The 12,251-nt window shown below is 42.8% G+C and overlaps 1 protein-coding gene and 1 pseudogene across 1 annotated transcript in view; both read right to left on the reverse strand.

The window, feature by feature from the left end:
* The window catches only part of EP300 (E1A binding protein p300), an 82,025-nt gene that overhangs the window by 3,466 nt on the left and 66,308 nt on the right, over positions 1-12,251 (reverse strand). The window contains exons 20-30 of the mRNA XM_004771265.3: positions 12,139-12,219; positions 10,046-10,102; positions 8,896-8,973; positions 7,148-7,215; positions 5,917-6,067; positions 5,672-5,818; positions 5,003-5,116; positions 4,235-4,400; positions 3,311-3,475; positions 2,201-2,362; positions 115-396 (exon numbers count right to left, since the gene is read on the reverse strand). Of these exons, the coding sequence (XP_004771322.1) occupies positions 115-396; positions 2,201-2,362; positions 3,311-3,475; positions 4,235-4,400; positions 5,003-5,116; positions 5,672-5,818; positions 5,917-6,067; positions 7,148-7,215; positions 8,896-8,973; positions 10,046-10,102; positions 12,139-12,219 (1,471 nt within the window). The remainder of the gene's footprint in view (positions 1-114; positions 397-2,200; positions 2,363-3,310; positions 3,476-4,234; positions 4,401-5,002; positions 5,117-5,671; positions 5,819-5,916; positions 6,068-7,147; positions 7,216-8,895; positions 8,974-10,045; positions 10,103-12,138; positions 12,220-12,251) is intronic.
* On the reverse strand, positions 6,264-6,363 carry LOC123393113 (annotated as a pseudogene).

A 12,251-nucleotide genomic window follows, 5' to 3' on the forward strand; every position in this document is an offset into this window, starting at 1 on the left:
CCGATCTGCTCTCGGACTCCCCACCGGCACCGAGCACAGGCCTGTGTAGTAACGTCTGTTCTGCTGCGTCTCGGGGACCCAGGCCTCCCCCTTCCCCCCGCCCCCGGGGCCTACCTCGCAGACGGTGCAGTGCCAGCGCGTCTCCACGTGGTGTTTGCACTCATTGCAGGTGTAGACGAAGCGGTCCTGGCTCTGGGTGTGCAGCTCCACCAGCATGCACATGGTGGACCACTGGGCTCTTCGGAGTGAAGAGAACTCCAGGTGCTTGTCCCTCGCGAGGGTAAGGAAGGCATCCCGCCCGTCCATCAGATCGCAGGGGATGAGGGGGTCAGGATCGACAATGGGAGGCAGGGAGTTGGCGGCAGGGCCAGCGATGAGACGGATCACAAAGAAGACCTACGAAAGAGACCATCGCAGTCTGACTCCGGGGTAAGCGCAGCGCTGGGTCAATGGCAGCAAACAGGGGAGTCAGGAGGGAGGCTTGCAAGGCTGCTCGAAGCCTCTGGTCTCTCCACTGAGGACGACGACAGAGGGCCCAAGATTGACACCTTATTCTCTTATTTAACAATCCTCTCCAAATCAAAAGGGTCCACTCTAAGATCCAATCCACGGCCGACTCTGAATCTAATCACAAGGAAACAAGTCAGACAAATCCAAACTGAGGGACATTCTACAAAAACGACTTTGGGCCTTGACCTGATTCAATAAAACGCCCATGTTACCAATGACAAGAGAGCCAGGGACCGAGAATGGTAACTCAACGGGACACACAATCCTTGACTGGAGCCTAACAATCAGACATTAGAGAGTGGAGCCGGGGGCAACTTCGCGAGTGTGAAGCCACAGTGTGGTTAAGGAGAGGAGGTCTTTTTTTCTTAGAAGGTGCTTGCTGAACTGCAGATAAAGATGTAGCCAAATGTTAACAATCGGTGAATCTAAGCGAGGGGCATAGCGGGGGATCCACTCTGCAACTTTCTCTAAGTCTGAAATTTGGGGGGTGAGAAAGAAAAAAGCAAAACCTTCTTAGTCCTTGCTGCATAAACAAGAAAATTCTTGTTCATCGAAGTTTGAAAAGACACAACCACTCTTAACTCCCATAACCGTTAGTGTCAAGGCTGCAACAGGAAGCTGGCACTGCACATGGACTTCGCGTTAGTTGTATGTAACTATAAACTCTTACTAAGCTGAAAAACGCAAAGGTTCCTTCAAGAGATGAGCAACCTGTGAGCACCTGCTGCACTGCCCACGACATCCCGCCAGTTTCTCAGAGACGAAACTCTGTACAAACTGGCAGTGACACTTGTACCTGGGCAGCAATATTTGCGTAAACGAGATTAAGACCTTTCTAGAAAAAGAACACCGGGCAAGAAGAGCACACTGAGTAGAGACACCTCTTGAACAGATGCCAACCGTGAAAAGCATCAGGGAGGACTGTGATGTTTGTCTGACCGCGCAATATTGCGTGTAACATTACGGCTCAAAGAAAGGCTCATAAAGCAAGGAAGAGCATTTTGAAATGTGATGCACAGGAAAGCACTGGGTCTAACCAGTAGGGAATCCCTTTAACGAGTCACTCAAAATAGAGGCAAAGAAATAAAACCACCTGGTGACTCCCTATGAAATCTTTACAACGACCAACCGTGCAGTGTCAATCCTCTTGATTATTTCCAGTGTATGTTACCCTCCAGCTACGATAATACCCAAATTTAAGCTAAACTGACAACCTTAGATTTTAATTCCCAATAGATACCCACTAACAGCTTCAGGCTAAACAAAGTCAGAAGACTAGATGCAAAATTTAAGTCAAGCCTATCATCATACACTCTAGGGACCTTTCCCAACCACTTTGTCAGGCCAGAATCTCATGACACGAAATACTGCTCAAAATAGCTAATAATTATTACTGATAACATCAAAACGAGGCACCCACCAGAACTCAGAAACCCTGAGGATTACAAACTGGGTTGGACAAACTATGCTTATGCTTTTAATGCCAGAGACACAATACGACAGCACTGAAATAATCAGTCCTATTCTTAGCTCCCACTCATCTATCCTCTTTTCTTTCTTCTTACCCCTCGGAGGATTTCTTCCTTCTGAATTTCAAATGGTCCCGTGCTCACATCTTAAATGCTAGCCATGGGGGGCAGTGTTTCAGACCTCCTTCCCTGCTTCTTCCCCACAAGTGGCTACATATTACCTCTTTGTGTTTCTCCATTGTGGCATACAGCTTCTGCGAGAGGTCGTTGGATACATTGGGCATGCCCGGCTTCTTCTTGTTGCCCCTACTCAGGCTGCTCTTGTTTTTGCTGGTTTTCTTATTATTTTTCTTTTTAGCATTTTTGCTGTCTCCCTTTGTCACCTGCAGGTTAGCAGAGGGGACAAGGAAATGTTAACACTCTTGTTAAGAAGTGATCTGAAAAATACTAATGGTAATGGGTTCTTCTTTTCTTTGAAACTAGAGATTCTAATTCTACCAGTGCTTTCCACACAGACCCTCTTTTTTAAGCTTTTACAGCAGACTAATGTTTACTAACGTCTGTGCGCTAATTTTCTTCCAGTGAAGACTCCCTACGCTAAGACCCTTCAATAAGACCATGGTAGCCTTAGCTATTTGCTTAGACGAGCCCCACAGTTTGGACACCATCCTATATCCGATTTGAGAACAGGGAGTAAGGGAGTGGAAGGGTAGCCCACCCTTTTATGGGTCTACTATAAAAAAACAACTTGAGAAGAGCCAGTCAATGAATTCAAGCTACAATGCTGTGAGTTTAACAGGCTACTACTCAAAAGTGACTATCATTAGGTCAGACTCAACAGAGACCATGGTAGCTAAGCTATGGGGAAGTAACTGACCAGGAAAAGCTCCTCAGATGACCCATACACAAAGCCAGACTGTGTCCGGGGGACTGGCAAACTCTGGCGCAGGCCTGTTTTCATACGGCTCAGAATGCTCGATACATATAGAAAGTAGTGCTGGGGGCGGGGGGAAGCCAGAAATATTCAACCTGGATCTTTACAGGAAGCACTTTTGCCAGCCCCCTGCTCTGAACAGTTAATTTTCTATCAGTTTTTCAAGGTTTCCTTCCTTCTGTTTTTTACTGCCAGAAATCCACGGGTCTGATGATAGAAAGGCTGGAAAACCACTAGAACAGAACATTAATAACTTATCTAAGCCAATTCTTTCCTGACCAATTTAAAGAACTTTCACACCTGAGAGTTCTAAGATCTGGGCAAAAGTTGAAGGCTGGTCGTGGATCATACCCTGGAATCAAGGCAGAAGCCGGAAAGGAAAATGCAAAGCCCTTACATCTGCGCTCTCGTGGCCGGTGTTCTCTTCTCGCTTTCGCTCTTCCTCCTCCTGTTCCAGTTCCTTAATGCTCTCTTCCAGAACGTTGGGCCAGAAATCACCCTCAAAGTAAGGCAACTCCTTTGCACTTGTTAATCGATCTTCAGTAGCTTGTTTAAAAATATCCTGTGAAAACACCCCGGTACAAATAGGTAGTTGTTTTTCTTTCCTTTTTTTTTTTAAAGACGCATTTATCATTCAGAAGCAGTCACGGCTAGACACAAGAAACACAAAGGACTGCAACACCTTCTGAAAGAAACGCGCAGAGACTTTATTGAGGGCCCAGGGAGACATTTAAACCTAAACAGTGAAAACTCAAGGTCTGAAGTCAGTAGTTCTGGGTCTATCTTTCCTCTGCCTGTGAGAACAGGGAGGTTACCTGCCTTTATACTGGTGGGACATCTTCCCGCTAGGACCAGTGGCACGGGGGAGGCACGATCAATCACACCGCAGCCTTCACTGCAGCTGATGACCGTGCGCAGAGCAATGGGGGGCATGCCTGCCTTGCGCCCATCCCCCACCCCCCAACTCAGAAATATGTTCAAAACAACCCAAACCACAAATACTGGAAACTGCCTGGCTACAGGCTGCTCTGCTCTGCTGCCTAGGAGAGCATCCAGTTCTTGTCTTTCTCCCCAGGAGTAAAAACAGATAAGAAACTTATCTGTTCAAGTTCTTATCATGAGACGCCCTCTAATCATGAATGGCTATTAAGAATACGTTTTTCATCACATCTTTAAAACAGAGATTTGTAGATCTGACTCTTTTAAAACTGAGTTTTTCTTCCTTTGAAAAAGGAAGAACAAACAGAAGATTTCTGTTAAGATGGCCAAATGGCAGACTACAGAGCAACGGATGAGTCCTTGCCCCCCAAGTCCTCCTGACCTTATAGTCATGGACGATTCGCTCAGACACGGCCTTGTCAAGCATCTTTTTGTACCACTCCTGCAGTCGCTTGGGCTTGGGTATCTTCTGGTCAGGAGGATGGCAGTGGAAGATATAGTCATCTCCCTCACTTGGCGGACAAGCCCAAATATGCCCTGTCGTGTATCTAACAACACGGAGAGGGAATGTTCAAGAGAAAAGTTTACTGTCCATTCCAGAAAAAATGCTGTAGTGTGGGGTCAGTAGAGAAATCATATTAAGGCAATACTAAGTGTACAAGTCAGCATCAGGCCAGAACCAGGCCTCACGCACAGCACTTACAGTGGGTCTCACAATGTGTAGTTCTTACTGGAGGCAGCCCTCCAATAAGACCAAACCAAAGCTAGCCGGGTCCACTCCGATAAGAGCTCAAGAGAATGCAAAATGTTAAAGGGAAAAACATGCCAGGGGAAGTGGGAATATTTTCAAGCACATGTTTTTTTTTGAACGTAAGAAATCAGACTCATTTGTGTACCTCCAGATCTTAGTCAGTTTTTGATTCTGGCCCTAAATGAGAAACAAGCGTCCAATCAAACTGCACCTAACAGCTTAACTGAATGAAACAGAACTCATCTGGAATGAGTCCGACTAGGGTCACAACAGCCATTTCTGTCCAAATGACAATACTGAGAAAAGGGAGCAGGAAGTCACCGATGCTTCAACCTATGTCCCAGGGGTCATTAGTTTAAGTTGTTTTTAAAGACAGGACTGACTCATCAGTATGCTTACCCTAATTTTTTGACGTATTCTAAATATCCAATTAGAATTTCATGATAGACTGCAGTCCTCAAGCACTTAGGACGGAAGAAATGAACACTGTCGAGGTATGATATGTAAACTCTCCTGCATCAAGTGGGGAGAAAGAAACCAAGTCAAGTCACGTAAGGAGTTCTTACTCATGTGGCTGAAAACACAATCTCTCTCTCCTGCGCCTTTCTCACCTCCTTGATAATGCACAGCACAGAGGCACAGATAAGTGACCAAACAGTGCGCCGTTTAGGGGAGTTTTGCAAGCCTATATAGCTCTATTACAGACTCAGTACCCAGTAGTGCTCGAAGCACACTGTGTTAGTATTTATGGATCCAAATGTATTCTGGCAGCATTCTTGTTCTGGAAACAAACTCTAAACATACCCTAACATTCTTTCACATACCTCTCAGGCAAAGTGCTTTACCACAATCTAGATTTAAGCCCATTTGCTGAAAAATAGTCTGCTTCCCACTTCCAATTTCAGGCTGCTGTTCCTATCCCCTTCCTTATTACTATGACCACAGAACAGCAGTACTGAGCAGTGAAAATTTGCATTTCCACTTCCAAGCCAAGCACATCAAATAGTTTCCTGCCCATGATGCTTCAAACTCCCACTCAAATTGGAAGACAGCTGTGTTAAGTCCTACCTCTGGTTGGGTGGAGGGCAGTCAGAGCCATACTCTTGAACATGCATGCCAAAGAAGCACAAGTCAACACCGTCTATCTCTTCAAAGGCAAAGAGGGCTTTGGTTCGGTATGGAAAGGATTCTGCCATCTCTCCACTATCTACAAACCTACACAATGCAGATTGGAGAGAAAAACATCTCGTTCAGATCAGAATCATCAACAGTAGCTACAGTAAGCACCAGAGGAAAGGAGAAATTACTGGTACCTTGCTTTCATGCCTGGCTTCACTTCCACAGTTTTGTCAGAAGCATGAACTACCCGAACAGTGACTTCTCCTGATTCAGGGTGGTTTTGTCTCCTAAGAAAGTCATTCACACGGTTTTCCAGAAAGGTGCCAAGCCTGGTAGATGGCAACCCTAGAAATGCAGTGAGAAGTCCACGAGTGACCAAGGTGCCAATTTATTACTGTTAAACGTCTTAAGCTTCAATATAAAATATCATTTCTACACAAATAAGATAACTTGATTTTGTTAAAGTAAAGCAATGTGGTTCATATTTGAAAACAATCTTTAATTAAAAAAAAAAAAAAAAAACAAAAACCCACAAAAAACCCCAAACCTGGAACACTTCATGAACTTGTGTGCCATCCTTGCATAGGGGCTATGCAAATCTCTATCATTCCAATTTTAGTACATGTGCAGTCGAAGAAGACAAGGTAGTCAATTTAATGTGTCTTCCACTCACCTTCTTTTTAAAAAAATATTTACTTTATTTACTAGAGACGGCGTATGAGTGTGGGGGCAGGGAGGGAGAAGCAGACCCTCACTGAGTGGGGAGCCCTATGCAGGACTCAATCCCAGAACCCTGGGATCATGACCTGAGCCAAAGGCAGCTGCTTATCCAACTGAGCCACCTAGGCACCCCTCCACCCAACTTTTTGGAAAATTTTCCAATTTCAGACGTTAAAAAATAGAACACCTACATGCACTTTGCCTCAATTGCAGTCATATTTAAAAATGGCACTGGTTGGGTATTATGAGAAATTATAGGAAAAAAAGCATTCTGTAGGTCAGTAAAAAGTGCAAAGGCATCTGTAACATTAAACCAAATACCAAATAACGTGATAATCTCAACCGTACGATAACAATCTTTGGCTATCACTCCCCCTTGTCCCTGAAGCGAGACAGGTCTGCAAGAAGCCCTAATTTTATGGACCAAATCGAGGCAATCACGCATGGGATGGCAACTTTGGACAGTATTTCTATATGTGGCCCCCAAAATGAAGAAATTTAGGGAAAAAAATCCACACACACACCTTGCACATTTCAAATCCTAATCCTTTACACGTTATCTCTACACTCAACGTGGGGCTTGAACTCACAACCCAGAGATCTAAGTCACATGCTCTTCAGACTGAACCAGCTGCGGGCCACTTGGATAGTTTAACTATGTTTCAGCAAAGTATTGCCAGGATTTACTTCTAAGATTAAACTTACTTTTAGCAGAAAACTTATTTTCTTTCCTGGTTCGTGCAGATTTCTTTAAGCAGCCATCACAGACAAATCTAAAATGTAAACCAAGACTCTGCTTACACAGCTTAGAGAAAAATTTCAAGTTAACATAGTAGTAACAAAGTCTACCATATACATATATATATGTGTGTATATATATATAAAGTTAAAACTCAAAACACAAACTGGGAGAAATATTTCTAAATATATAATAATGACAAAGAAAGCAATATACAAAGAGCATTTAGAAAGCATTAAGGAAAAAATAAGAATAAAAAAAAGTGTTCCTTAACCAATCGACTGATCTTAAGTTGCAGGAATCACTGTAAGCCTTTTAACTATTCTTACCCAGCTCTCTAAATTGAGAGCACTAAAAAGGCATATCTGAACATAAGCCATACATACATCAAATGACTGATTTTCCCCCTGCATGTTATTTTCTAGAAATGTGTTAATTAGCCACTTCTTTCCTGTGATCCCTAAACCAGCATCAACAATTAAAGAGCACAGGACAGTACAGAGAGCCCATCTTTTTTTAACTTTGTATTTATTTATTTATTTAAGTAATCTCTACCCACAACAAGGGTGGTGGTGGTGGGGGGGTGCATCAAACTCATAACCCTGAGTGAGATCAAGAGTCACTTGCTCTTCCAATTCTTCAGCCGGGCACCCTGAGATCATGTATAGACACCCCCAACCTTGAACTGAGCTGGTACCAACTCCATCCTGGAGAGTGAACAGAGACCCACAGTAGTAGACAAGTGTCACAATGGACAAAAATCCATTTACTGTTGTCAAAGTCGTTGATAATGTGCAGTTCTTAAGTAAATACATGGAGAATATTCAGAAACAGAACTTGGGACCCAAAGACAGTTTGTTTATAGAAATCTGTTTGTAGTCATTTCTATGAAACTCTTTCACTGGACAATAGCCATATAACTTACTGCCCAACCCCCTGCAAACATCAAATCATAACCCATTTTACCATTTAGTAAACCATTCACAGCATGACATTTCCTCAGAGGTAAGAACAGAGCTGCCCCATGGACACCCTCTGTATCTTAAAATGTTCCTACTATAGACAGTATAAGCAGCACTCAAAATCTGGCAAATTTAATTCCTTCTAATAACTCTTTGTTAGTTTCCAGGTGCTGAGGTTTCTTAACTCTTCTGATAAATCTTACAAAAATACTTAGTTGTTTTCTTTTGTTCTCAAAGATTTTATTTATTTATCTGATAGAGATCACAGGTAGGCAGAGAGAGAGAGGAAAGGAAGTAGGCTCCCTGCTGAGCAGAGAGCCCGATGCGGGGCTTGATCCCAGGACCCTGGGATCATGACCCGAGCCAAAGGCAGAGGCTTGCTAATTTAAGAGAAAGACCTATATTTTTGGATTCTAGCTTTATGTTTTAAAAGTGAACTTCAGAATTTTTTAAAGATTTTATTTATTTATTTGAAAGAATGCAAGGCGTACAAGCAAGGGGAACGGCAGAGGGAGAAGGGGCAGAACCCTGAAGAGCAGCAGGGAGCCTGACATGGGGGTCTATCCCAGGAACCAGGATCATGACCTAACCTGACAACAGATGCTTTAACAGAGTAAGCTACCCAGGTGCCCCTAAAAGTGAATTTTAACTATCACACACAGTAACTTTGAAAATATGATACAATCATTGCAATGATAAAAACTTGCTAAAGTTCACAAAGAAAAACTCTAGAAAAAATACTAATGTCTCACCCAGATGGCCAGATGATTTCATGATGAAGGACACAGATCTGATGCATCTTTCTTCCACACTCTGTACATTCAACAAACCTGTAATGAAAAGCCAAAGAATGTGAGATTAAACCAGAACTTTAACTAAATCAAACTTTCCAACACTTTCCTTTATTCCCGACAATTTAAGATAGCCAAGATTACATTCAAAGAAGGATCTTTTTTAAAAAAGCTCTTTAGTGTTACAGGCAGAGCAAAATTCAAAAGTAATTAAGTCACTGAGTGTGATAATTTTATCTGAGAGAGAGGGAGCACATGGTGGCAGGAAGGAGGTCAGGGGTTAGGAGGGTTAGCACCATACAGAATTTAAGCAGATTCCCTGCTGAGTGTGGAGCCCAACTGCATGACCCCAAGATGATGACCTATGCGGAAACCAAGAGTCAGATACTTAACTAATACTTAACTAACTGTGACACCCAGGCACACCAAAAAAATTTTTTTTAAGTAATTTCTACACCCAACATGGGGCTTGAACTTAGAACCCTGAGTCACAAGCTCTACCTACCGAGCCGGCCAGGTGCCCCTGAATGTGACAATTTAAAATATGACTGTGGGTAGGCAGTAAAAAGTGAAAGATCACTACTGCTTAAAGCCACTGAGGATGGCTGTGTAGCTGAGATCATGATCCCAGGGTCCTGGGATCAAGTCCCACATCAGGCTCCTTGCTCAGCGGGGAGGCTGCTACTACCTCAGTCTGCCACTCCCACTGCTTGTGCACTCACTCTCTGATAAATAAAATCTATTTTTTTAAAAAAAGGAAGAAGTCTGACACTACGCTACTCATTCTAGGAGTGTCCAGAGTACTACGACTGTTCGGTACTTTCTGGTTGGCCTCACTACAAAGTAGGGGAGTATGAAGATGTCTGAAAATGCACAGGGAAGGAACACATGACAATCAGCAGAGGTAGGAGGGAGCTTCACTTGGGCCCAAACTATTTAGGGGATTTAGAGAAATGTAAATGATATTAACTGTAACGCTTCCAAATTTCCAGCCCGTGTGTTGGACATACGTTGTACGGATTTATCCTCACACCACACTGGCTATGCAAACAGAGAGAAGGAAAGGAAGAGGGAATATCAAAGTAAACGGACTATGCAAGGCGCCACTTACAGTTCAGGATCCAGCGTGTCATTTTTTCTCTTGGAAAATTGTTCTTTATTTATTGTACTAAGGAGAAAAGAGGGACACAATGAGAAAAAGCAATAAAAATGAGCAATCTGACTACCATTCTAACCAAAGGAACAAATCTTACAAAAGTGGATTATTTAAATCTTCTAAGATACTGAGGGTACACTGAATAGGCACATTCTAGGCTCTTACAAAATGGACATTTACATAAAGGAATGCCCATGTTTTTGGAGACTTTATAATAAATCTATTTCCCCGGAGAGGAAATGAACAACCCAGCAACTCCCCAACTGCAAACATAGGACTTTGTTGTTCTTTTTAAAACTTTGTTTACTACTCTTAGTAATCATTAGGTATTTATACCTTTCTTCTTTTTAAAAGATCTGGTTTTTGAGTAATCTCTACACCCAACATGGGGCCTGAACTCACCACCCTGAGGGTCAAGAGTCCCGTGTTCCCCTGACTGAGACAGCCAGGTGCCCCCAGCATTTATAGCTTTTAATAACAGACAGCTCCTAGACTGAGCTATGAAGATGGTGTATACGGAAGGAGCTAAACCCTCTTTTAAATTAATATTCATTTCTTAGGACAGTCTAGTCAAACAACATTTTATATTAACAACAAAAAAATCTCAATATTAAAACACATTTCAGGTTACTAATTGTTACCTGTTTAAAACTTTCACATGGCCTCCCATCCCCAAAGCTAGCACAACACACTGCTCATAGCCTCACCAATACAGACGCTAGTGTCTTAACCTTCTCTACCTAGAACCAACTTCAGGGTGCCCAACGCTGACTACAGTGACTCCTCCTCACAGAAAAGAGGACCTCTCTCCACACTTAAACTCCTTCCTACTACATATGGTCTGGATCTAAAGGGCGAAAGTCCTTTCTTTTCAAAGTGTGCTTAAGCACTTAGGAGCCTGTCAGTAGCGCAGGCTCGCAGCCCACTACAGACCTACAGAATCAGAAGGGGATTCCCATACACTTTAGTCCAAGAAATTCACGGTCCTAAGGTTTAGATCTTGTGGGAAGCCACTCAACTGTACCAATGGTAAGGCTGCCTTCCTTTCCTGCCATCAGGGGAACTTAGAGCTAGTCAGCCTGATTTATTTAGCCAAGGGTCAGAAAATCTCCTTACGGTTCAAGGGGACCCAGCATCTGCTCCCCCAGACTAGCACCCGACTCTATTATATTGGCAGTCTAACGGTGACTGAAGGAAAAGTGCAACTTCAAGACTTAATTCGGAAAAATTAACCAGTTTTCCCTCAGAAGCCCTATTTTTCACTAGTAGTGTAACAATCCCACACTTTTTGGAATGTTCTGAACTGCTTCTGTTTATTACAAGTTAAACCAGAAAGAAGGAACTGAAGAATATTTAAAGTATACCAAATAGTTTTCTTCCTAAAACAGTACACACCTGAAACACAATGTCTAACACTACATTTTAGCAATCAGAAGAGCTATTAGCCAACTTAAGCTATGTTTCTAAATTTGTCCTGGCATTTGCCACACACAATAAGAGCTTGTGAGAATGCAAAAGCCCAACCTACTCTCTTTCTTCTGGGCTACTCTAATTAAGTGCTTAAACCCATAATGTGAAATGAATGTTGCTCAACGATTATAATGATTTCAGTACTGATAACCAAACACGAGAAGGCTGTAAGGAAGTTATCTGTTCAGTTCCCCTCCAACTTGAGTTAAATAACAAAGTTCCCTTGCACTACAGCCTTTCAATTTTTAGGAGAGAATCTGTTTCCATATAGAAGAAGTATCTAAAATGACCACCCAATCCAGTGTTGATGTATTTCCTAGATCAGTGTTGACAAAACTTTCTGCTGTGACAGGAATGTTTTCTATCTTTTCTGACTAACATGGCAGCCACTACCCACAGAGGTCTATGGAACATCTGAAATGTGAACTTTTATTTCCTTTAATTAATTTGTATTTAAATAGCCCACTGTGGCAAACAGCTACTATACTGGCAGTGTAACCCAAGACCACTAGAAGCTTAAGGATAATCACTGGACAACTAACCAAGACAGCACTTTCCAAAACAATGTAGTTACTTACGTTTGAGGCTGGGAAGGGTCATCCCCCAAAGAAACGCTCTCCCCTTGGATTTCATTGAAACACTTCTCACAGAAATGATACCTGTCGGCAAGAAGGCCATACTGGGGTGAACT

This window comes from Mustela putorius, unplaced genomic scaffold, assembly GCF_011764305.1.
Source record: "Mustela putorius furo isolate JIRA1106 unplaced genomic scaffold, ASM1176430v1.1 tig00000738_pilon_pilon_pilon, whole genome shotgun sequence".
NCBI classification, from domain to species: Eukaryota; Metazoa; Chordata; class Mammalia; order Carnivora; family Mustelidae; genus Mustela; species Mustela putorius.